This window comes from Selaginella moellendorffii, unplaced genomic scaffold, assembly GCF_000143415.4.
Source record: "Selaginella moellendorffii unplaced genomic scaffold, v1.0 SELMOscaffold_3, whole genome shotgun sequence".
Taxonomy (NCBI): domain Eukaryota; kingdom Viridiplantae; phylum Streptophyta; class Lycopodiopsida; order Selaginellales; family Selaginellaceae; genus Selaginella; species Selaginella moellendorffii.
This window is the reverse complement of record NW_003314264.1, coordinates 2213030-2236839: the sequence shown is the minus strand read 5'-3', so window position 1 is coordinate 2236839 and position 23810 is coordinate 2213030. Positions and strand designations below refer to the sequence as shown.

At 48.8% G+C, this 23810-nt stretch overlaps 8 protein-coding genes across 15 annotated transcripts in view; 4 read left to right on the top strand and 4 right to left on the bottom strand.

The window, feature by feature from the left end:
- The first annotated feature begins 5502 nt into the window (after positions 1–5502).
- On the top strand, positions 5503–10701 carry LOC9643491 (DNA (cytosine-5)-methyltransferase 1B). The gene is made up of 12 exons (XM_002963642.2): positions 5503–6916; positions 6980–7363; positions 7423–8477; positions 8533–8697; positions 8748–8931; positions 8976–9087; positions 9146–9293; positions 9352–9549; positions 9602–9880; positions 9940–10101; positions 10165–10383; positions 10452–10701. Exons 1-12 carry the CDS (start codon positions 5542–5544, stop codon positions 10584–10586), a joined length of 4416 nt encoding a protein of 1471 aa, XP_002963688.1. The 5' UTR covers positions 5503–5541; the 3' UTR covers positions 10587–10701.
- On the bottom strand, positions 10584–13378 carry LOC9643490 (cation/H(+) antiporter 18). Its single transcript, XM_024665213.1, has 3 exons — positions 13151–13378; positions 12089–13090; positions 10584–12033 (listed from the first exon to the last, which is right to left on the bottom strand). Exons 1-3 carry the CDS (start codon positions 13373–13375, stop codon positions 10759–10761), a joined length of 2502 nt encoding a protein of 833 aa, XP_024520981.1. The 5' UTR covers positions 13376–13378; the 3' UTR covers positions 10584–10758.
- A 233-nt stretch (positions 13379–13611) lies between these two features.
- LOC9643489 (ubiquitin-like domain-containing CTD phosphatase) lies at positions 13612–15176 on the bottom strand. 2 transcript variants are annotated; one of them, XM_002963233.2, is made up of 6 exons: positions 14869–15175; positions 14557–14701; positions 14369–14483; positions 14243–14306; positions 14002–14167; positions 13612–13929 (listed from the first exon to the last, which is right to left on the bottom strand). In XM_002963233.2, the coding sequence occupies exons 1-6, from the start codon at positions 15141–15143 to the stop codon at positions 13687–13689; spliced, it is 1008 nt and encodes a 335-aa protein (XP_002963279.1). In that variant the 5' UTR covers positions 15144–15175; the 3' UTR covers positions 13612–13686. The 2 variants fall into 2 exon arrangements, with proteins under 2 accessions (XP_002963279.1, XP_024520988.1); XM_024665220.1 differs by having other exon boundaries at positions 14002–14306; positions 14869–15176.
- A 21-nt stretch (positions 15177–15197) lies between these two features.
- On the bottom strand, positions 15198–16058 carry LOC9655217. Its single transcript, XM_024665289.1, has 2 exons — positions 15516–16058; positions 15198–15463 (listed from the first exon to the last, which is right to left on the bottom strand). Exons 1-2 carry the CDS (start codon positions 15981–15983, stop codon positions 15395–15397), a joined length of 537 nt encoding a protein of 178 aa, XP_024521057.1. The 5' UTR covers positions 15984–16058; the 3' UTR covers positions 15198–15394.
- Positions 16059–19108: 3050 nt separating this feature from the next.
- On the top strand, positions 19109–20352 carry LOC9655216. The gene is made up of 2 exons (XM_002963641.2): positions 19109–19511; positions 19564–20352. The coding sequence occupies exons 1-2, from the start codon at positions 19136–19138 to the stop codon at positions 20226–20228; spliced, it is 1041 nt and encodes a 346-aa protein (XP_002963687.2). The 5' UTR covers positions 19109–19135; the 3' UTR covers positions 20229–20352.
- Positions 19913–22502, bottom strand: LOC112342816 (chaperone protein dnaJ 72-like). Of its 7 annotated transcripts, none has more exons than XM_024665269.1 (7): positions 21992–22502; positions 21839–21908; positions 21085–21791; positions 20618–21014; positions 20489–20557; positions 20367–20417; positions 19913–20251 (listed from the first exon to the last, which is right to left on the bottom strand). In XM_024665269.1, exons 1-3 carry the CDS (start codon positions 22486–22488, stop codon positions 21684–21686), a joined length of 675 nt encoding a protein of 224 aa, XP_024521037.1. In that variant the 5' UTR covers positions 22489–22502; the 3' UTR covers positions 19913–20251; positions 20367–20417; positions 20489–20557; positions 20618–21014; positions 21085–21683. The 7 variants fall into 7 exon arrangements, with proteins under 7 accessions (XP_024521037.1, XP_024521031.1, XP_024521027.1 ...); XM_024665263.1 differs by lacking the exon at positions 19913–20251 and adding an exon at positions 20261–20318; XM_024665259.1 differs by lacking the exon at positions 19913–20251 and having other exon boundaries at positions 20292–20417; positions 21085–21282; positions 21339–21791.
- Positions 20707–21629, top strand: LOC9643488. The gene is made up of 2 exons (XM_002963640.2): positions 20707–20965; positions 21021–21629. The coding sequence occupies exons 1-2, from the start codon at positions 20725–20727 to the stop codon at positions 21527–21529; spliced, it is 750 nt and encodes a 249-aa protein (XP_002963686.1). The 5' UTR covers positions 20707–20724; the 3' UTR covers positions 21530–21629.
- A 185-nt stretch (positions 22503–22687) lies between the features above and the next one.
- LOC9655214 (F-box protein At5g46170) overlaps positions 22688–23810 on the top strand; it is a 3076-nt gene continuing 1953 nt past the window's right edge. Inside the window, exon 1 of the mRNA XM_024668461.1 lies at positions 22688–23808. Coding sequence (XP_024524229.1) covers positions 22990–23808 — 819 coding nt within the window. The 5' untranslated portion in view covers positions 22688–22989. The remainder of the gene's footprint in view (positions 23809–23810) is intronic.

Sequence of the window (23810 nt, the reverse complement as noted above, 5' to 3'; positions counted from 1 at the left end):
CAAAGGTATTTGCATTGCATAAGCGACGAGGACGGGCAGGCAAACAGGCACAGGTTGGGTGAATCACTACGCAGCGCAGGTTTCCTTTTTTTCTCTTCATCAAAGTTTGGAGGGCCTATGCGGAGAGGCCGTTTTTCCACACACTCGCGAGCGACGAAGATGGATATGTTATCTAGCTTGGGGGAGCTGCTGGTGGATTTTTTCAGGGCACCGTCCAGTTTTTGCAGGCTCAGTTTTTGACGAGCCTGTTTGGTTCCATCCTTTTTTTGCACCTTGGGAGCCGGGCTCCTTCGGTGTTAACACTGGCGGCCTCCTGCAAACTCTCACACGGCAGCGCACATCCAGGTTACATGACGGTGGTGGAAGAAGAGTGAGGAGCACAGGTTTTCATCGCTTTCGTCTCGTGGTGCTCGTTACTTTTCATCCTTTTTGGTTTGTCTTCTTTTTTCTCTGAACAGGTTGCTGTTTTCTTTTGGACGCTGGCTGTGTACTTTCGTGCTGTTTGTTTTTTTCTTCTCGTTCTCTGGGGCTTTGGCAATGTTCCTTTTGGTTTTTAAAGCCCATGTTTTTAATCATTAAACAAGTATTTTGTATATTAGTTAGAAAAAAACTTGGTTATTCACGTTGACATATACTTTTTTGTTTGGAGCTCAAAAAGCAACGTCGTTTAGGAAAAAATCCACTATGAAAGCTTCTCTGAAATAAGTGATGAAATCAAGGACACAGAGTTAATTAAGGCAAATGAATTACATATTTTTGGGGTTTAATACTAATAATTGAAATGGGTTCTAGTAATACTTAGGATAAACTTGTTTGAGTATTACAGAAATATAATTATAAACTTATGCTCTAATTTATCTATTAGGGGAGTTATTATCTATTTTATAACTGATGTTCTAACATAAAGAATGAGAACTTAATGCCCACCATATTTTATTTGGAAATTCTACAGTAGAAATTACCAAATTACAATCATTCTGAACAGTAAAATAAAAAAGTTTTAAGGAACTTGTAAATTGAGTATTAGTTCTCCAAATTATTTTGTAATTATTGTATAAAATGCAATCACCATTAGTTTGAAATTTTAATACACAATAAACACTAATGTTTTGTGATGTATGTGACTCCCAAATTTGAGTTTTCTGGAAATAAAGAACAAGATTGCAATCTGTTTTTAAAATTAAAATAGCTTTTTTATTAGGAGAGACTAAAAAGTTACCACTATAAAAAATCATAGGGCTAATAAGTGTATTAGATTCAAGAATGCATAAATAAAAACTATCAAACAATTTATCTTTTTGAAGAAGTTCTTCCCGCTTTTCTAGCTTATATTGTATGAAAAAACCATCATTTTCATTTACAAAATAATCATAAAGCTTTTGATTAAGCATACTTATATATGGATATAAAAGTCTTTCAAAACCAGCTATTAAGTTTCTTCCCTTTGTTTTTACCACTGTCTCACTTATAGAGCATTGGTATTTTGATTTAATTTCTATATTTACAATTCCACATGAAACAGTAACAGATCCTCCATCTCCATAATTACGAGCATAATCTGTTTTGTAGTGAATTTTATTTATTAAATCTGTAATTAAGCCAATAACTTTTACCATATCTTGAGTATTTAATATTTTGGCCGTTCCAAATCTCACATTTGGTGGTGCAATAGTCTCTTTCAAATAGAAAAATTTAAGTATTAAAACTATAAACATTCTGACTAAGATAGCCATTATAGCTTAGCTATATACCTTCCCTGTTAAAACCTATATATTAGCATTGATAAGCTTTTGCTGTTTGGAAGTTACTGAAAATAAAATAATACTAAACATATAATTTAATTAGTGATATGATCTAGGATCCTAATTAAATTTTTATAATCATGAAATGATAAATAAACCTTGTTGAATGAGGAAACTTGAATTCACAAGAAAAATATTACCTTGCCATGTTGCATTTTATATTCTTGTAACCAACAGTTAACATCCCTTGAAATTGAATTAAAAAATGCATATACATTGCACTATATTACAACTTTATCTATATATATAAGAACAAAGGGCCTAAACCCCTGCAGCCGTCCAATTCCAAGCCCAGGGTTCCCAGTAAGCCCCAGCCTAGTCAAGGGCCATGGTTTGTGAGAATATTGGCTCAATGTTGTGGCGGTCAATGGGTGGCAAGCATATGTGGCCGGGGAGGGAAGAGGGCGTGATGCACTACTAGGGTTCCATGGCTGCTCTGCTTGTGGTGCGTGAGCAGCACCACAGGCAGGGCTGGTGAGGGAGTGTGCCAGGATAGAATCCAGCTTTTGTGGCCTGGGCTCTCTCTGAATTTCAGTTCAATTGCACACGTCAGCACTGATGGATTGAGCTAGGCAGATGAATCGATTCCTAATGTAAGATTTCCCTATTCTTGACATAGTGAAAGAATTGGCATGGATTTGCGGAGAGAAGCTATGGAGATTCTGATTCTGATCTCAGCCTTCGTATTTTTTGTCATCATATACGGTTTTTCCTCATCATATGAGTTGTAATCTTTATTGAGATAAATCGGGGCAGTGGAACTTTGAGTGGTCTATCTGTATTAATTTCCTTCTTTTTTTTTCTACATTGGAAAGTAAAGAGACTTCGGTTTTGGAGTTTTAGAGCTGTGATTAGGGGGGCCGTGGATCAATCTATATCTCAAATGCTGCTCTTATCCTCAGGCATGGTTGTTCAATATTTGCGAAGAAACGACAAAGTGCAAAGGAGTGCTGATAGGGTAACCATTATTTTTGTTGTGACTGCACTCTCAGTTTTCACATTTATTTTGCTATTTTTAGGGTTCTTGGAATCGAAGTTGTGTCCAAAACGGTCGAGATGGAGCTGGGAACTAGGAATTCGGGCAATTGCTGCCCCGAGGCCGAGTGATTCAAATGCTGATCAGTTTTATTAATGTCGCTTTTAACTTCAAAAATTTCATGAGCAAGATGAGCACCCTGCAACCATTGCAAGAGAACATTGTAGAGGAATGCCTTTGTAAACCGAAGTTCTCCCTGACAAGTAAGATATCATGGACAAAAATAAAATAAAATAATACATGCTGCAAATTCGAAATGTGTGGAGAGAAAGCTGAGATAACAACGAGTGAGCCTTGGTGCGGATTTGCAGATTTGCTGTCTACGAGGTGGTGAAGAGAAGTGTGTCCCAGTCATAGTCACTAGGGAACTCACCTGTGTTTGCTTGGAGATGAGGCCGAGTTACTTTCCTTCAGGTGGAGAAGCTATGCTCACAGATGTTTGGTAAGAAATTCTTTCTATTTTTTTCTGTAACTAAAACTATTTGACATGTGCACTAATAAAATGGTGCTGGGTCAGGAGCAGATGACTCAAAGGTATTATTTCTTTTGCAAATTTGTTGAACTTTTCGTTAATTACAATGCCAGATCAGAGTCTGAGGACATGTGTTAAAACCAGTCACAGAAGTAAAGTCACTATGCACGCACATTTACGATGAAACGTTTTCACCCCATAGCTTTTCTCTACCACCGCATTTCTGCAAGATGGATGAGCAAGTTTGTGAATCCATGTTGGCTCTCCAGCTCCTTAAATTTTATCACGTCAAGGCATGTGCACAGTAGGGTTCGGGGAAATTACCACTCATCACATCCACCTTTGCAATGTCGCTACAAGTGAGTGATCCCTTTTTTTCTCAACAATTCTTTTCCTAGGCTAACTCGATTTCTACTACCATAGCTTCCACTGCCACGATCAATCATTTGCACATCCAGATGTATAGAATCAAGAGGCTCGAATCATTTCAAGCTTCTGGTGATGCATGGAATCTCTCTCCTTCTCTGCCTTTCCAGCCGCAAAGCTTCTAATTACTGAATCAATTACTAACTATGATAGGTTAGTTTAGCTTCAAGACTTTTTTTTGTAAAGTTCTTTCTTCTAGATTTTGAGAGTTATCCTTAGACACTAAGTTGATCAAACAGCAAATATAGCTAAGCTCAGCAAATCTTTTAAAATGGCATGAAATTTGCCAGCCACCCAGCATTTGCTGGGTAATTGCTAATAATAGTATAAGATTAACCATAAAACCTTAGTAGAAATATTTTTAGAATCTTTTTAAACCCTAAATCCTAACATATTTAACACATCAAACAGGGACCGGCTCTCCATTCATGGACACAAAAAAAAAAACCAGAGAAATCAAGAGAAATCAACCTCTAAACCACCAGAATACACTACAAAACACGTCATGTGCTCACATCCAAGGCCAATCGCTTCTCTCCTCCCATCCTCCCTCTCAAACCAAGAACCCTGGCTCACCCACTTGCCACCTTAGCACTTGGTTAGGGCTTGACTAAATTGGACACCAGTGTCACCTTAGCCCGTTACATATGTAGCGATCTTTCCCCCGTTAAAATTTGTGTGTCCTCACACAAAACAAAATACCAAATTTAACAAATATTATGCATGCTTTCCTCCTAAATTAAGATGTACAAACCCATTTTCTCTTCTTACATTTTTACATTTGTATCATATCTACAGATCAAACCTCAACCTCCATGCTCTAAGCCAAGCCAACATCCACTTACAATATATCACTCACACTTATTCTTATCTTGCTAAGGTAACCAACCACTAGAATCAAAAGCAACTCTCTGCAATCTTCTACATAAACTTGAAAAAATTTTAAACCACCATAGCTTGCTGATTTCAAAGCCATTAACCCTGGCCTTTTGACAATTTACTCAATGAATACAACCTTTGGGATTTTCTCTCATTCATTCTTTACATCTGAGTAGCATTTGCCTCAGTACGTTCCATTCCCCCAAAAAAGAAATGCTAGCATGCTCAACATTAGCCATACTAGCCACAATAAGCTTCCTTTCACATGCATGGGATATTCAAACAGCTCTTTTGTTTGGCTCATTTGCTATGCCTCAAAAATCAGGCTTTTTGCCTCGATTTTCTGCATTACTTTCTAGCAACGCCTTTAGCATCTCACTGAAAGTCTCCACACAAAGCAAGCTTTATTTACATTGCTCAAATTAACAATCACTTATGATGCTCAATTTAGCAATTGTCAATTTTCCACATATGGTCCAAGAATGGATAGCCACACACTGCTCGTGAAAGCACTCAGCAATGTGGCTACCCTCACCTCCACCAAAATAGGGACCAACCCTCCATTCATGGACACAAGCAAAGAAATCAGAGAAATCAAGAGAGATCAACCTCCAAACCACTAAAACACACTATAGAACACCCTTCATGCTCACATGCAATGCCCATTACTTCTCTCCTCCCATCCTCCCTCTCGAACTCCCACTTGCCACCTCAGCACTCGGTTAGGGCTCGACCAAACTGGACACCATTGTCATTAGCATCACCTTAGCCTGAATGGTAACAGTTATACAATAATTATTCTTAACGACTTTAATTGAGAATCCCCATTCAAAACCTGAAGCGGGAATATCGGGCGCGCCATGCTCTTTGTAGGGTTTAAGGCCTTTTTAGGCTAGGTTGTTCTACATAGAAACAGGAGTCCGGCCATGGCGGTTCATCGCGGGAGGAAGAAGCGCTTGAAGAACAATGCTGCGGCCCCCGCCGCCCGCAATCCGCCCAGGTCTGATGCTTCTCACCACAGCGACTCCAGCGATGTCGAGATCATCTCCGTCACCGCATTTCACAACACTGGTAGCGGCTGCAAGCGGCCCCGGCCCCGCCGGGCGGCCATCAAGAACCTGGAAGAGAAAGAAGACGAAGAGGAAGCGATCGAGGCAGAAAATGTGATCGAGGTTAAGCCGGAGCCCCGTCTGGCGGATTCCGAGGCGACGGCGATCATGAGGACGCGAGAAGGGGGCGAGGGCAAGAAAGAAAAGCCGCAGAGGAGACTCCTGGATTTCGTGGTCCACGACGGGCAGGGCGCGGAGCAGCCGATCGAGATCCTCGAGACGGTGCCGCTCTTCGTGACGGCGACCATTCTTCCAGTGACGGGGCTCTTGGAGAAGCAGCGGGGGTTTCGATGCGAAAGCTTCGGGCCTTTGGAGTCTTGGTGCATCTCCGGATACGAGGATGGTGTGCTCGTCGTGTGGATTTGCACCGAGGCTGGCGACTACATTTGCTGCAAGCCGGCCGCCAGCTACAAGACTTGGTACAGCGCTCTTGCGGACAAGTCGTCCCTGTGTATAGCGGTCTTTAAGGCTCTTTCCAAGCCGGATGGTGGTGATCCAGAGCTTCCACTCGAGAGCCTTGTGGCACAGGTAGCGCGACGGTCCAAGAAGACGGCTTTGTCGCAGCCTTTTAGTCGGGAGTATCTCATCTCGATCGGAGGCTTTGTGTCCAGCCAGCTTAAGGCAATGGACGTAAGTGCTTCGGATGGCGACCAGGTTTTTACGGGCTTGCCAGCGCTGGTGGCACTAGAGAAGGAGTCGGCTTCTTGTCGCATGGAGGACGTTAGTTTGGCGAGTCATGGGAGGAAGAATGGAACTTTGACGATCAACGAGCCCGATGGTTCCAATCCGTCGTCCGAGCACTCAAGCGGCTTGACGGATCAGTATGCTGGCGATGCGCAGTATGCGCAGCTTCTCCAGGAACGGGAGGAGCGAGCCATGAGAATGAGGAGCGGCGGAGCTAAGGCGAAGAGTTACATCAAGATCAACGAGGACGAGCTTGCGGTGGATTATCCACTTCCGGAGTTCTACAAGCCTGAAGAGGAGGAGACGGACGAGTACCTTGTCATGAGCGGTGATGATGGGGAGCTGGAGCACCGCATGCTCTATGACTGGGCCCTGTACAACTCGGACATGCGGTTTGTGTCCTTGGAACTTCTTCCCATGGTTAGCGGTGCAGAGACGGACGTCGAAGTCTTCGGCTCGGGCCTTGTAACGGAGGACAACTTTGAGTATTGTATGGACAATGAGCCCGGTAAGTAACAGCTAAGCTCTACCAGCCGAAAGGATTGATTTTATTGTGTTTTTTTGTTCGTAGATGATGCGGCTTCTACCACGCATAACGAGAACCTTCTGCGAGTTTATTTGAGTTCAATTAAGGAATGGAAGATAGAGTTCGGTGCCAAGATATTGAGTATCTCTATCAGGACGGCTGGTGCTTGGTACAGGCTGGGACCTCCATCTGCTCAGTATGCAGCATGGTATAGTCCAGTTTTGAAGACGGCGAGACTGGCTAGGCACATCATTACAATGCTGAAGGTTGTAAGTCGCGTTTCTCGTCTTTCTTTTCCAGACGTCGTCAAGCGGCTTACTGACCAAACTCAAGATAGTGACACTTTTGTTGGCTCGAAAGTAGCAGATGTGGAGAGGTTTGTTGTGGTGCACGGACAGATCCTCCTGCAACAGTTTTCAGAATTCCCTGGTCAGTTTTTACGTGTTAACTTCCTGTTCTTTCAGATTTCTAACATTTTAAGTTCGCAGACGACACCATCAGGAAGAGTTCTTTTGTGACTGGGCTTTTGAAAATGATGGAGGAAAGGCACCATACCAAGCTCAAGGTCTCCAAGAAAAAGCTTCTTCGGGGCAGAAATCTTAATCCCAGGGGAAGCCTACAGCCAGATGCTTCCAAAACAAAGCCCATGCGTGCAACGACGACGCAGCTTGTTAATCGCATCTGGAGCGATTATTGTTCCACATACAATGAAGATGGTACCTGCGAACCTGAAGCTGAAAATGTTAGGCGCCAGCAAGATCAGAAGGCTGATGCAAAGGCTATTCGTGGTCATCTGATTAAGCCTGGCGAAGCCGTTGGTTACGAAGTCGAAGGTGCTGAGGACGCATTTTTGCTCGTGGAGTACCTGTACAAGGCCAATGGGCGTAGCATGGTTCACGGCAGGGTACTGGTGAAAGGAGAAAGCACAGTTTTAGGCGACGCAGCTTCCAAGCGGGAATTGTTTCTCACCGGTAGTTGTGACAACGTAGAGGTCAGGGATGCGAAAGAGATCGTGAAGGTGGAACTTAGACGACGTCCGTGGGGTCACATGCACAGGAAGGATAATGCTACGGCCGACGAGGAAGAACGGGAACGAGCTCGCGACAGGGAAATTAAAGGTCTTCCGACAGAGTACTTTTTTCAAGCTCTCTATGTTCCTGAGAAGGGCGGCTTCTTTCGCATTCCGCATGATAAGCTGGCTTTGGGAACCGGAGTGTGTGAAGGCTGTAAATCAAGGGAAGAGGCAAAGACAAAGGATAGCTTGTCACTGTTTGCGAATCTTCAAGGCTTCCGGTTCCAGGGCGTGGAATACCACATCAACGACTTCGTATACGTCGATATAACTCAAATAATGACTCAATCACAAGACGAAATTCAGAAGTTCAAAGGTGGTAGAAACAAGGGTCTTCGAGCTTTTACGATCTGCCAGCTCATGGATGTCATACCATCGTCAAAAACAGGTGCGGAGCAATTGACAGTTCGGAAGTTCTACAGGCCCGAAGACGTCGACTTGGGAAAGGCTTACAAAGCCGATGTTCACGAGGTACTTCGTTTTGTTTTTCTTCTTAATATGTGCTTTTGTACTTCCTTTCATGCAGGTCTATTTCTGTGAACGGACAACCACGATATCTCTTGCTGCTGTGAGGGGAAAATGTACCGTTGTGAAGCGGCAGGAGTTTACTGTAGCTTCAGAAACCAAAGCGCTAATGGACCTGTTTTTCTGTAGCTGCGTCTATGACCCACTGAAAGGAACTGTAAAACAGGTTCGTTCCTCGAAATGTCGTTTCATGTTTTGACATTTTTTTCTTTCCAGTTACCAGCTAATGTTAAACTCGGAAAACCACCAGTGGCGTCGAGTTTGGCATCAGCAAAAGGAAAGGGTAAACTGGTTGAAGATGATCGACAACCCAAAGAAACTTCTGCAAACGACGAAAAGCTATCGATGCTTGACATTTTTGCAGGCTGTGGCGGTCTGTCTGAGGGAATTCACCAATCAGGTATTTTCGTTCGTGTGGTTCTCTCCTGATATCCTCTGGTACAGGCATCGCGTCAACAAAGTGGGCAATAGAATATGACCACGCAGCTGCAGAAGCATTTAAAATGAATCATCCTACCGCCACTGTGTTTTTTGACAACTGCAACGTCGTGCTAAGGTAAGCTGTTTTACCGAAACATGAAACTGGTGCTGAAATAATTTCTTTGTTATGGCAGATCTATTATGGAAATAGGTGGAGACCTTGATGATTGCTGTTCAACGCCGGAGGCTGCTGAAATGGCATCTAAGCTCAGCGAGAACCAGAAAAGTAGTTTACCCAGGCCGGGTGAGGTTGATTTTATTAGCGGTGGTCCTCCCTGCCAGGTATAACTTATATGATTGTGTTTGCCAAGTGTTGACGTTGTGTTTCTTTTGCTCTCAGGGATTTTCTGGTATGAACAGGTTTAACAAGAGAAACTGGAGCAAAATCCAATGTGAGATGGTCCTGGGGTTTCTCTCGTATGCCGATTATTTCCGACCGCGTTACTTCCTTTTGGAGAACGTTCGCAATTTTGTGTCCTTCAACAAAGGACAGACTTTTCGTCTCACTTTAGCTTCGTTGTTAGAAATGGGATACCAGGTAAGCTTTCACTGTTCTCATCTTTTGTCGTGCCTCAATCGATTATCTCCAGGTTCGTTTTGGTATTCTTCAAGCTGGACACTATGGTATCTCTCAGTCTAGAACGCGTGCGATCATTTGGGCTGCAGCACCAGATGAAGTGCTACCAGATTGGCCAGAACCTGTACATGTGTTCGCGAGCGCGCAACTGAAAATACCGCTGTCTGGTAACTCGGTCTATGCAGCTGCTGACGATACCCGCGGCGGTGCTCCATTGCGGTCTATTACCGTCCGAGATACGATAGGAGACCTTCCTCCCGTGGCGAATGGGACAGAAAAACCTGAAACTCCTGTAAGTGACTGGTATTTTTTGTCTCTTCCTCTGGTACTAACTGTTGAGGTGGCTGGCAGTATGGCAATGAACCACAGTCGTGGTTCCAGAAGAACATTAGAGGCGGCGCAACTGTTCTCCGAGATCACATTTGCAAAGAGATGAACGAGCTGAACTTTATTCGCTGTCAGCGAATTCCAAAGCGCCCTGGAGCAGACTGGCGCGATCTTCCAGATGAGAAGGTGGAGCCCGTCTGCGTTTGTTTGTTTGTTTGTCTCTACTAACTTTTGGCGGTGATCCAACAGGTCAAGCTATCCACTGGCCAGACAGTGGACTTAATCCCGTGGTGCCTTCCAAACACCGCTGAGCGACACAACCAATGGAAGGGACTGTTTGGCAGACTGGACTGGGACGGGAACTTTCCAACTTCGATCACGGACCCTCAGCCCATGGGAAAGGTCGGCATGTGTTTCCACCCGGAGCAAGATCGCATAGTCACTGTGCGTGAGTGCGCTCGGTCACAGGTACTCAAACCTCTTCAAAGAAGTGTGTGACACTCTCTGATCACGGCTTGTTGTGTTCACTTTCGCAGGGATTCCCAGACAGCTACAAGTTCTTTGGCACCATGCAAAACAAGCACCGCCAAATCGGTAACGCTGTGCCGCCTCCCTTGGCCAAGGCTCTGGGTGTGAAGCTCAAAGAAGCTATTCGACAAGCAAGCTCGTAGACAAGAAGCATAATTTTTTCTCGGGATTTAGCTATACATGGAGGATGTGGCTCCACCTTTTGAGCTCGTGGTGTAACCAGCTCTTATAACATGAATAGAGCAAACTCTCAGTGGATCGATCATAGCTCTCCGAGAGAGCCCGAGTCGGAGAGATTGATTGATCTAGTAACTGTCATGGCACCTCTGGGGACGTGATGGGAGTTGGATGCACGGGGTTGACGGGCTCGTTCTTATTCGTGTACTGCTGCATCACCAGGACCGAGGCCTTGATACTTGGATCCGACGAGGCCAAGACACTCCCAATCGGCCCCAGCTCCTCGTACTCGAGCGCCAAGTTGTTCAAGCTCGCGATCAATCTGCATGGTACCCGAGCCCGGCCAACGATGACGAGATTGTATTCGCAGTTCCTCACGGTGTCCATCACTGCGTCGATCGGGTCCCCCACTGGCACTTGCTCGTACAGGATCCCTTGCTTGTCCTCCTCCCGGAGCGCAGCGATGGTGTCGATGTCGATTTGCTTCTCTTTCTCAAAGTCGACTCCCTCCAGATCGACGTGGTAGTGGTGCTGCTCGCCTTCCCTCTGGAAGATGGACTTCCTGCTCGTCTTTCGAGTCGAGATGACGATCGACTTCCTGTGAGTGACGAGTTCTCCGTCGGAGCAGGAGAGGAAATGTATCACCTTGACTTTCACTCCCGGATGCTCGGCCATTCTACATCCCATCGCCAAGGCCTCGCGATCGTCCGGGCCCCCAAAGAAAAACACCGCCACGCTGTGGGAGACGCTTTTGGGAACCAGCTGCACGGGTGCGTGGTACACGTCCGAGAGCCCCCTGTCTATGAAGATCCCGACCGAGCATGGCGCGTGCTGCAAGACTTGGTCGTTGACAAACTGGAATCCTGTGTTTAGTGTCTCTAGAACCCCGTCGGCCCTGCGGATCTTGTGGAAAGGCAGGATCAGCACGGCTGCCCGCTTGTCAGCTGCCGTTGCACAGATATCGTCGTGCATGTCGGAGAAATTGGAGACGACCGTCATCGGCCGGACCTTAACTTCGCTGAGATGACCGAAGGCCTCGAAAGCAACGTAGATGTGGTTCTCGCCCCGTGCGCTCTTGGTGAGACGGCCATTCCTCCTTGCCGTGTGTACCATCACAATAGCCGATGACCTCTCCGACAGCTCCACGAGGTGGAGTATGTAGAGCCGCATCGAGTGCCTGCTTCTTCCCCTTGCTTGATCCACCAGGCTGATGATACCGGGCACGTTTTTTATCCCATGGACGCATGCCACCACCCGGAGCTCGTCATTCACTGTGCACATCTCCAGCTTTCGCAACGTGTATGGGATGGGAGTCCTCGCGGGTTTGTACAACGCCATCACTATTGGAGTCGTGATAAAAGTCGTGAATAACGCCATGATCACCATGATTGCAAATGTTTCTTCGTTCAACACCTGTAGCATGGAGAACGACTCAGAAAAGACCAGAACTTGATCAAAAACAACATACCCCTCTCTCTTTTCCAATGTTGAGCACGATCAGCTCCACCAGTCCCTTCGTGTTCATAAGAAATCCCAAAGTCATCGCCTTCCTGGCATTGATTCCATAGACCACAGCCGGAACAAAAGTGCCGACGATCTTTCCAAGGCAAGCCGACGCAATAACCAAAACCGTGAGGCCACCCGACTTAGCTCCATGTATAGACTGGATGTTTGTCTTCAATCCACTGGAAACGAAGTATAAAGGCAGCATCAGTACGATGACAAAGTCCTCCACCTTCTCGATAACAATCTTAGCCAGCGGGCCATCTTTCGGGATGATCAAGCCGAAAACAAACGCCCCAAAAATGGAATGGATCCCAATAACATCCGTCGCAAAGGCCGAAGCAAGAACCCCGGCAAAAGTGATGCACACGTAGAGCTCCTTCACGGGCTCGTTCTCAGTAACGTGATGTGCCACCCAAGTCATAAAGCGTCGGACCACCGTAAACATGATCACCAGATATGCCAGGCCTGTAAGCAGCACCCATATAGCGACTGTCGGGCTCGTATCGGTGCCGGAGAGAGCTACTGCCAGTGCCAGCAAAATCCAAGCCACCACATCGTTCACTGCTGCTGCGGACATTGCTATCTGGCCAACGTCGGTAGTCAAGAGTTTCCTCTCTGCGAGAATACGTGCCAGCACCGGGAACGCCGTGATCGACATGGCCACCCCCATGAAGACGAGAAAAGCACTGAACTTGCCTTCCTTGGAGATGGTGTTGCGAAGAACTACTGAGACTCCCACTCCGGTGGCAAATGGCGTAGTTATCCCAGCCGCGGCTATCACCAGAGCCTGCCTCCCTGTACGCATCACTGCTGTTAAGTCGAGCTCCAGGCCGACCATGAAGAGGAAGAAAATCAATCCCAGGTTGGCGAAAGTTTCCAGGACTGTGATGCTCCTGGATGGAAAGATCTTGTTTATGTAGCTTTGGTTCCTGCCGAATGCCGATGGACCAAGTAGAATCCCTCCCTGCCAAGAAGAGAAACAAATAAGATCATCGATCTAGAGCGAAAGAAACACGGGACTTACAATGATCTCCGCCACTACTCTCGGCTGCCTCAGCGGCTTCATCACGATCGCCAGCGAGCGAGTGAGCGCCAGGACGATACACATTTGGACCATGAGGAGAGGGAGCGCGAAATCGATGGGATTGTCGTCCTGATAAGCTCCATGCGATGTGATCCCCATTTTGCAGCCGGAGGAAGAGGAAGCTGGAGCGGAAGCACGGATGACGGCACGCGCCATGGCATCCATGCCTCCAAATATGCTCGATCGCTCACGCCGCTCCTCCCGAGCTGCCGGATTTTCTTCTCCGGCGCGCACGACCCGCCCGGGGGTGCTGCAACCGCAAGAAATCCCCCGATCGGCAACGAGAAGAGAATGCAGATCATAGATTCCTTACCGCCTCGAGCCAGAGGAGATGGAAATCGCAGTGTGCGGCGCGCGGCGCCATTGATCACGTCCTCCTCCAAGAACCCTAGATTGTTTTGTACATGCGGCAGAGAGGGAAACGATTCGACCCTCAATGCCAGGAATATTCACCGATTTTAAATTATCCCAAGTAATCACTGGTGCCTTTGCCGCTTGTTTTGCTCGCTATACTTCTCCCAGTTCTTGTGATCCAGGCCACTTAAGTCGTCCAAGTCGCCGATCGCGAGCAAATACTCTGCCAAGTACACGAGCTCCTGGTCCGTGCCTCGATTCATGTGAGCTTTTTTAAAAGGCCGGATCACGAGACCATTTTGTGGATTCATCACGAAGTTCCTCTTGAGATCATCCAACATGATCGTGTTGTTTGGTCCATAAAACTGTAGCAAAGAAAGAAGAAACCAAAATTTAAAAAATGATAAGAGATCTAAAGAAGGATCTAAACGCTTTACCTCTGGAAGCTTTCCCCAGATTAAACCCAGTGGCTTGCAATCGAAAACTCCGCGGCTCTCGGACTGGACTGTGATCATCGCAAGATGGTCCAGGAGGGCCGTGATCTTATAGCTTGCATTGCCGAGAACTCCCAGCTCCTTCATCTTAACTTCCACCCATTTCATGCTGCAAAGCAAACACGACATTAGTAAGAAAAGGATCCTCTTTTTTCTCGATTGTCTCTTGTTGGTGGAGTCAAACCTTGTAGCGGACCATATGATGATGTCGTAGGCAGCGTAGGCAGCCGTAAGAAACTCGTGAAGATCTGTCAAAAGCGAAGTTCATGAGAAAAGATCACAGCCTTTGTGTGCTCCACGACCGACTTACACGGGCGCATCAGCTCCAGGGGATTCTCGGCGGTGGAACGATGATCAAAGAGCGTGTAATCAATATCCAAAACGAGAAGTTTCTTTCCCGGGCGACAAGGATTCAACAGCTTTAACTGTCAGCGAATAAAGCACGCAATAAAAATGAAAGACATGAGAAAAGTGCAGGAACACAAGATTATTTCTAACCTTGTACTGTTGAACTCGTCTCTGGATCTTAGCCTTGTTGATATCTTTGTCTTTGATATCGGTGGTGTCTTCCTCCCCCAGCTCAAAATCGTCCAAGACCTCGGGAGCATCCACGGTATCTACAAATATCTCATCTTCCACAGTGCTGGAAAACGATGAAATAAATCAAGAGTAAAACCAGAGCTAGCAAGCTATCAAAATCTTCTCTCTTTTATTTGTTCAAGAAGTCCCAGTCAAGCAAACTATACCACCAAACATTTTTATCCAATGCAGAGCATGAAAGAAAAACAAAAGGAAAAATTGGGAGCTTACCCGATCATGGAAATCTTGATCGCAGGCTTGAGGCCCAGGCCGGAGAGCAGCATGGAATCGTCGGCGGGCTTGGATCCCTTCTTCACATTGAGGAGCTTCTGGCGCTTGGGAAGAACATTGGTGACCTCGCAGATCCGGCGCTTAAGCTCTCCCACCGTGTCATCGCCGCAAACCCGCACCGTGTAATCCTTGCCAACCCATTTCACCACCAGCGTCAGCTCCTCACCCGATTCCTGGGACGTGGAAGCACTGCAGCCCGCCGCCTCTAGCACCATAGCACCCCTCTCTCACACTGCTAGCCCTAGAATTTGAATACACAGTGCTTTTACTTTAGTCGAATATTCACTGCCTTTAGTTGTAATTTTTCAGATCATAATATGGCTGTAACTCCTCGCGCGTGAAAGAAATGAGACCAGGAAAGACCATAACCAAGTCGAACAACACCGCAAGCACAGTTCCATCTCCTCGGCGCAGTGAATGACGAGCCCTTTGACTTGATGAGCTTCAAGTAAATCCATGACAACCATCACGTCGGGTGGCGGTGGAGATGAAGCGTGAGATCCTTGCGCTTAGAGACACCCCCGGGCAAAAACGACTGCATTTACGCGATTGGTAAGAAGAAGAAAGACAAAAAGACGGAGATCCACCTGAAAAGCAAAGCAGTCGACATGTATCGTCTCCACGCGGCCAAACCAAGATAAGATTTTGTCCATGGTCATCTTGTACTCGCTGGTGAAGACCTGCAGTGAGAGCGTCGAGGCCAGAGGCAAGAACCGAGAGAGCTGGACGATGGAATCCATCGCCCAGGATCCCATAAGCGTCAAGCTACGCAGCTTCTGACATGGCTTGTCAAGAACACAAGAGCTGTATAACATGGCCATCCTCAGATCCTGGGAGCGCAACCGAATGCTAGTCCTACTCGCTTGACTCAGTCGCATCAGTAGAGTTTCCAGCTTCGGGGCGTCGATCGTGAGCTCGAACGTCTCAAACTCCTCGTCGAGTTGCCCACACAAGACGAGAGCCCTGAGGCTTCCACTCGAGACTGTAAGATCGTCGCCAATTCCAGCCCTCAAAAGTTCCAGCCTCGGGCATGATGCTAGCAGCATCTGGGGCATCGCAGGAGAGACGGGCGACTGCAGCTCGCAGGCTTATAGGCACTGGAGAGAGCACGGCACCAAGCTCTGGTTGCCTGTGTAGATGCTCCCAGCGATGTGGAGCCTCGGAATCGCGGTGGAGCACGCGATCAAGAGCCAGACCGTCGGTCCCCATTCGAGCCCATCCCGAGCTTCGAGGGAAAACGTAGTGAGGGAGCCATCAGCCCAGGCAAGCCAGTAACCGCTAGCTTCCATCTGGTCATCACCATGGCCGCTATACCGGAGCATGACGCTGAGGCAGCCGGGAGCCTTGCACTTGGTGCGGTGGAGAGACGCTTCTTCGGCATCCTTCAGCTGCTGCCTGGTACTTACCACAAAGTCGAAGCGCGAGAGACATCGCTTGCACACCAGCGAGCATTTGGCGAGCTGCCGCGCATCGCCCCTTGGCGAAGACGTCCAGCAGGGAGCAACCGTCCAGCTCCAGCATTTTTCCCTCTGACCTAATGAAGCGGCCAAACCAGTATAACATATCGTCCATGGTCATCGTAATGCTCGCTGGTGAACAGCTGGAGCGAGAGCGTCGAGACTAGAGTTGAGAAGCGAGAGAGCTGGACGATGGGATCCATCGCCCAGGATCCCAGTAGCGTCAAGCTGCGCAGCGTCTCATATGGTCAAGAACACAAGAGTTGTAAGATGGCCGTCCTCAAATCCTGGGAGCGCAACCGGATGCTCGTTCGAGTCCTACGCAGTCCCGGCAGTAGATATTCCAGCTGCGGGGCGTCGAGCATGAGCTCAAAGTGCTCGCCAAATTCCCCACACAACACGAGAGTACTGAGGCTTCCATTCGAGACTGTAAGAGATCGGTCGCTGCCAATTCCAGCCCTCAAATGTCTCAGTCTCGTGCATGAGGCTAGCAGCATCTCGAGCAGCGCAGGAGAGACGGGCGAGCCAAGATTGCACACTTCTAGGCACTGGAGAGAGCATGAGACCAAGCTCTGGTCGCTAGTGCGCATCCTCCCAGTTATTTCGAGCATCTGGATCTTGGTGGAGCACGCGATCACGCTCCAGACCTTCGGTCCCCATGATATGAGCTCATCCCGATCGTCGAGAAAAAGTGTTGTGAGGGAGCCAGCAGCCCAGGCAAGCCAGTGACCGTAGCTTCGATCGGGTCATCGTCGCCATACCATGAGAGCATGACGCTGAGCTCCTTGAGGCAGCCGGGAGCTTTGTTCAAAGCCGAAGGACAGGCGACAGACGGCCACCATCGCTTGCGCATTTTGCGAGCTGCCGCGCATCACCCACTTTGGTGAAAACGTGCACCAGGTCCAGCTCCACCATTGGCCTTCGGCCGCATTCTAATTTTTCCTTTTCTTTCTTCTGACCTTTACTTTGATAATACATATCTTCCGTGAGTTTTAAGAACAATTTGAGTCAATGAACCGCCCAACTCTTGTGGCAGTCTCGCCATTGGCCAACGTTATGCCTGCCGTCTCAGGTAGAGCAAAGCCAGCGGCCATTCTTTGCTGCACAGCAACAAGCCTCGGGAGGTTCTCTCTCGACCAAATTTCCGGCTCATTCAAGCTCTGCGCTGCAGGAATCCCTCTACAGTGCTCATACAATGATTGCCGCCTTGGAGAATTCGCTCAGTCCCTACAGGACAATCGAGGGATACATCTTCAGCACTTGGCCAAATCAAAAGGGTTAAAACAGCAAATCCGAAGAAGAGTAATCACGGACCCGCTCCTCGGGTGTGAAAGAAACACGACCAGCACGTCGAACGACACCGCAAGCACTCAAACCTTGACTTCCCAGCTGGCCACCTCCTGCCAGTGCTTTTTGACTTGATAAACTCCAAGTAAATCCCTGAGAACCACCACGTTGGTGTAGTGCCCCTCACGTGGAGATGAACACGGAGATCTTTGCGCTACATCCCCATTGAATACAAGACGAAAAGATCAAGATCCACCTCAAAAAAGAACGACAGTCGACATGCGCGGCCAAACCTGGTCCATGCATCTCGATCTTGCTGGTCAAGACGAAGCGAGAGCGTCGAGACCAGAGGCGAAAACCGAGAGAGCTGATATCTCCCAGGATCCCATTAGCATCAAGCTACGGAGCTTCTTAAATGGCTTGTCAAGAACACAAGAGTTAAGTAAGATGCCCGTCCTCACATCCTGATGCGCGAGGGAGTCCTACTCGCTCGACGCAATTCCAACAACAGAATATCCGGGGCGTCGACTGTGAGCTCAAACGTCTCAAAGCCGTCGTCGAAATGTCCAGACAAGACGAGACCCCATTCGAGACTGTAAGAGATTGATCGCTGCCAAATCCAGCCCTCAAAACTTCCAGCCTGGGAGAGACGAGGGAGTGAAGCTCGCACGTTTGAAGCCACTGGAGAGAGCACGACACCAAGCTCAGGTCGCTAGTGCGCATCATCCCAGTTATGCAGAGCCTCCGCATCGCGGTGGAGGACGCGATCAAGACCGCCGGTCCCCAAGATATGAGCGTCGAGGGAAAGCGCTGTGAGGGAGCCAGCAGCCCAGGCAAGCCAGTAACCTTTAGCTTCGGCCGGGTCGTCGTTGCCATCGTTGCCATCGTCGCCATCGTCGACCGAAGTACGACGTTGAGTTCATCGAGGGAGCCTTGTACTTGGTGCGGTGGAGGACGCTGGAGATGGGATCCTCGTCAGCTCCTCCATGCCATTTACCTCAAAGTCGAACTGGAGGCAAGCTTGATCCTAAAATAAATGTTTCTTTCGTTACCCTTAGGTTTTGAGCAAATATATATAAGTACGTTTTCTAGATATGGACGTGCACCTTCAGAGATTGCATGCGGCAGTCTTTACTCATTCGGTGAGATCTCTCGTCCCGTGTTGTCTTTTATCAAAAGCCTCTCTTCTCTCTCTCTTTTCTCATACCGCTGGCTGCATCAACAAATTGCGCGCGGCATATGGCATTCATAAAGCGGCGTCAGGTGTTGGATGAGCAGTCGCTGCCAACTTTTCTCCTCCATTGGCAAAGGGATACACTTCTTAGGCTCAAGTCCTTGAAGGACTAAATGGCGAATCCACAGCTGTTTCTCCAGGATCAACCTCTCGCCCATAGCTCAATCTCTGTTGTTTGCTTTGGGGGTGGTGGCACCATAAAGTTACGTCGCCCTGCCGACCGGAGCCCATGAATCCCGTGACAGTCTGCGATCTGGCAGAGAGCAAACTTAAAAAGATGGAGGGAGTGAGAGAGCCCCCCGCGCCCACGAGAGCTTTGCTTTTGCCAATCCATCCAGTTCTTCAACGCAGACCTCTCTCCAACCGAGTCGAGTCGAGTCGAGTGTTTCTTTCGTATCTCGCTTGGGGGGCTCCAGCAGCGATGGGGTTGTGGTCGTTGCTCGCAATTCTTACCGCAGCTCTTGCGGCGCTCTCGTCACTGGCCAACGCGCGAAAGCTACTCGACACCAGCAATGGAGGAGAAAAGTATGGGAAAGTGATGGGCTACGTCGTGTGTGATGCCTGCCGCGAGAAGAATCTCACGAGCAACAGCGTTTTCCTCTCAGGTAGAGCGCGCTGGTAAAAAAGTTTTTGGCGGATTCGCTCACTCTCTTACAGGTATGACGGTCTCACTTACGTGCAAAGCCGTCGGCGGCCAGCGTCCATTCTTTACCGCGCAGCAAGCCACGGACGAGCAGGGGAGGTTCTCTCTCGACATCCCATCGCAAATCTCCGGCTCCGGCGATGGATTCAAGCTCTGCGCCGCGAGCGTCGCCGCGGGAGAGAAAGGAATCACTCCTCTGCAGCGCTCATGCAACGTTGCCGCCATGGAGAAATCGCATTCTTCTCTCACTCCCTACACAACAATCGAGGGCCATCGAATCTTCAGCACTGGCCCTTTCGTCTACACACCATCCAAATCTCTCCAATCGATCAAATCGTGCGGGGAGAGCTCGCAGGACAAGGCTAAACAATCCAAGAGTGACGCTTCTTCGTCCTCTCATCAATTTGGCGAAGAGAAAGCTCCAGCGTTTCCCAGCTTCCCGAATTTCGGGAACCCATTGTCCTTCCCACCGGTTTCTTTCCCGAATTTCGGAGGGATTCCATCGTCCCCGGCCTCGCAATTCCCAATCACGTCTCTCTTCCCTCCCATCCCGGCCAATCCACCGCCGCTCCTCTCGCAAGTTCCACCTCTCGCGGGGCTCCCTCCCTTCCTGGGATTCCCGCAGCTCCCAGCGTTCCAGTTCCCATTCTTCGCAGCTCCTCCTCCCCCAGGAAACTAGACCGATGGATCCGTAGCTCGTTACTAACAGAGTTGCAATAACAAGAGTGATCGATAGCTTAGAAACCATGAATAACGAACTTGTGTATGTCTGACAAAGTTGATAAAAATGAGAAATTTACGCGCACGATTGGCATACCTTTTCGCCAAGAAGAAATTGGTGGCCTCGCTGCCAGTGACGAAGTCACATCTGGTAATCAAAACAGAGATCTTAGAGCTTTCGCGATTTGTAGCGAGTGAAGTATACTAGACATTACTTACATCAAAGTCAAAATGGTAGAAACTCCATTCCCGACGAAAAACACCACCAGTGACCGACCACTCTTCCGCCTGGAAAGGAAAAGAAACGAAGAGTTTGGAATTTTCTGCAAAGTTTGGTCACCAGATCACCTCGCTTGACGAGTCCTTTCTTCTGTAGTTCCTCCCCCTCGTACTATTCTGCTTATAAAACTTCCGTCTTGCAGTCCTGCATTGCTTGTTCCCTCTTCTCCTCGAAAATGGCCGCTTCGAAATCCCGCTTGCTGGCTTGTTTGATCCTCTTGACACTGGCAGCAGCATCTCTGGCCGAGGCTGCCAGTCCCAGGCACCGGAAGATCGCCCACAAATTCCACCGAAAGAAGAAGCATCAGCTCTCGAGCGGTCAGACTCCAAGCCGGAGTGCAACGCCTGTGACAAGAACACTCGTCGGCCACGTTGTGTGGTACGACTGCTGGGGCCAAAGCCTGTCATTCCTGCCTGGTACGTGCTCTCGCTGAGGATTTCGGCAACTGAAAACTTATCGCCTTTCCTGCAGGAATGACCGCGGTGGTGGAATGTAAAAACAGGGATGGGCTTCTGGTATTCAATGCGCTACGTACCAGCGATGAGAACGGAGCCTTCATGGTGGATTTGCCCAGTAACAAGCTCCTTGTCAAGTGTTTTGCCAAAGTTGCGACAGATCATCACCACCGAGTGAAGCAGCACGCCGTCTCAGTCTCCCTCGAGGATAAATCTGATTACCGGCATCGAAGAAACGGAGGCAACCAGCAGCTGGTGTATACCATCGGTCCTGTCGTCTACAGAAAACCAGAAGTAAAACATCAGCAAAACGGAGGATTCATAAGCCGCTTACTAGATCAAGTTGGTGAGGGTGCTGCTGCGGGAGCTGGAAGTGCTGGCGGTGGAGCGACTTGGAGCTGGCTTCCAAAGTTTCTCGGTCGCTCGACAACAGCCAGGAGCAGTTCCTGTGCCTGTTCTAGCTTCCGCTCCGAAACCGGTGGCATAAAGAGAGGGTGTGCTGCCTTGAACAGATCGAAAGTTTGATTAGTAACTTGTACAAAGCTGGGACACTCTACGAGTTATCCGGTTGCTCTACATCTCCTCCTCTGTTTTGTTCCTTTAGAGAATGCGTGTGCTTGCTCTACACCACCAATCCATTCTCTTTGAAGAAAGAAAATACAGTATGCACATACCTCGTCTATTCATCTTTGTCAGCTGCTGCCGCTCGGGTTTTAGCAGCTTTCTTTTCTTGTTGCAAACGCTCCACCATCTCCTCGTATGATTTCTGAGTAAACACACGTCCAGTCTAGAGTTTTCCAAATCTTTGAAGATAGAAAGAGACTTGGAACCTACCCCGGTATTGTTGTGCCTCCACGCATTGCTCATCATCGAGTCGGCTAGCATAATTGTCACCACTGCCATGCTGAAAGAAAATATGTCTTCACTCAATCGAGAAGAGCCACAGAAGAAAGAATGTTTTCTAAGAAAACCAGCTAAAGAACTTACCCGAAGAGAGTGGCTCGAAGAACCATCCTTGGGCCTTCACTGGGAGCATGATGAAATGTCCATCTTACACTATAATCGTAGTCCCTCTTGGATCCGGCATAATTTCCCCTATACGACCAATCTGACGATCGACTAGAAGATCCATCCGTGTAGCTCGTGTAGCGCTGCTCGGATCGCCAATCCCTGTGCTGCTGCGCGGTCCTCGCGTAAGCACTTCTGGCCGCTTGAGCGGCGGAATACGTCGAGGAAGGATTGCTGCCCGGAGTGCTGTATCTCGGCCCCGATCGATTGTAAACCTCCCTCTTCTTGTCATTGCCAAGAATCTCATACGCCTCTTTCACTTGCCTGAAGCTATCCGACGCGTTGCGCTGCTCGGATTTGGAAGCGTTGGCGTGGCGATCCGGATGGAACTTGAGCGCCAGGCGGCGAAATGCAGCTTTGATGTCATCGCTGCTCGCGTCCCGGGACACGCCGAGCACTCGGTAGAGATCCACCATCACCAAAATCCCCAAAGAACCCTAAAACTCAACAAGAAGGATTCTATGCTGCGTGATGTGGCCGTGACGTGGAACGCCAACAATCACAGACGAGAATATCCTTCCTTTCGACCCACGTGGACTGTCCTGGCGCTGCCACGTCTGCACACGTCATCACTGATTTTTTCCCTTCTTTTTTCCTTTGCTACTCGTATGAGATGAGAGGTTTTCTTTCTTCTCTCTGCCCTGGGCGGGGCATTGAATGCGCAGATCTACACGTCCTTGGCGCTGGCAGCGAAGAACAGGAGGCACTGGCTATGGATCTCGAGCAAATCACTGCTGCTGGATCGAGAAAAAGCTGCAAGGTACTACTGCTTGGCTGTGATTCGTGCTAGCCGCTGCGCCGGTCACGCGTTCCAGCGTTCCAATCCATGGCCGCCGTTCCCGTCGTCGTCATCTAGAGGCGAGATTCGTGCGAGATTGGTGATTTTGGGGTTTCTGGGGCCGCGAATCCTCTCAGCCATGCCGGATTGGCACGAGAATTTCGAGAACAAGCACTGCCGGATGCTCTCGGCGCCGCTCATGATCTTCCTCGTCGATCCCTTCGACAGCCTGCCGGATTCTCTGCTGCTGCTCATCTTCAACAAGGTATCGGACGTGAAATCGCTGGGGCGGTGCTGCGCGGTCTCTAAGAGGTTCTATTCTCTCGCTAGAACGGTGGATAATGTGGTGGTAAAGGTGGACTGTGTGATCTCCGGGGACGAGGCTGGCCATCTAAGCGCTCGAGGCAAAGGCTTCTTTGGTCACTTGCTAAAATTCTTTGGGAGTATGGTCCGGCCACTCCAAGCTCTTCAACACTTGCTAGTCCCAAAGAGAGCTTTGGTTGCTTCCACCTCCGCCGCAACCACTGCCGCCGCCGACGTCTCACACCACTCTCCCGGGGAAGTCCTCAAGAACTTTAGAGACTTGGAGCACTTGAGAATCGAGCTCCCGGGTGGCGAGCTCGAGATCGAGGATGGTTTTCTGCTCAAGTGGAAGGCCAGGTATGGGAGCACTCTCGAGAGCTGCGTCATCCTGGGTGCCTCGGCGCTGATCAACAGCGGCGATCAAAGTAGTAGCAGGAAGAACTCGACCAGGACGTCGTCCTCCTGGCTAAGTAGTGCTGCTCAAAGGAGAAGCTCCGACACGCAGAGCTCGTCGCCACCACCACCACCACCAGCAGCGGCGGAAGACGATGGAAACCTTCCAGACGCCGACGGTGGCTTCAAGCTCCGGGTGGTGTGGACGATAAGCTCGCTCATCGCTGCGTCGGGGCGACACTATCTCCTCCAGAACATCATCGC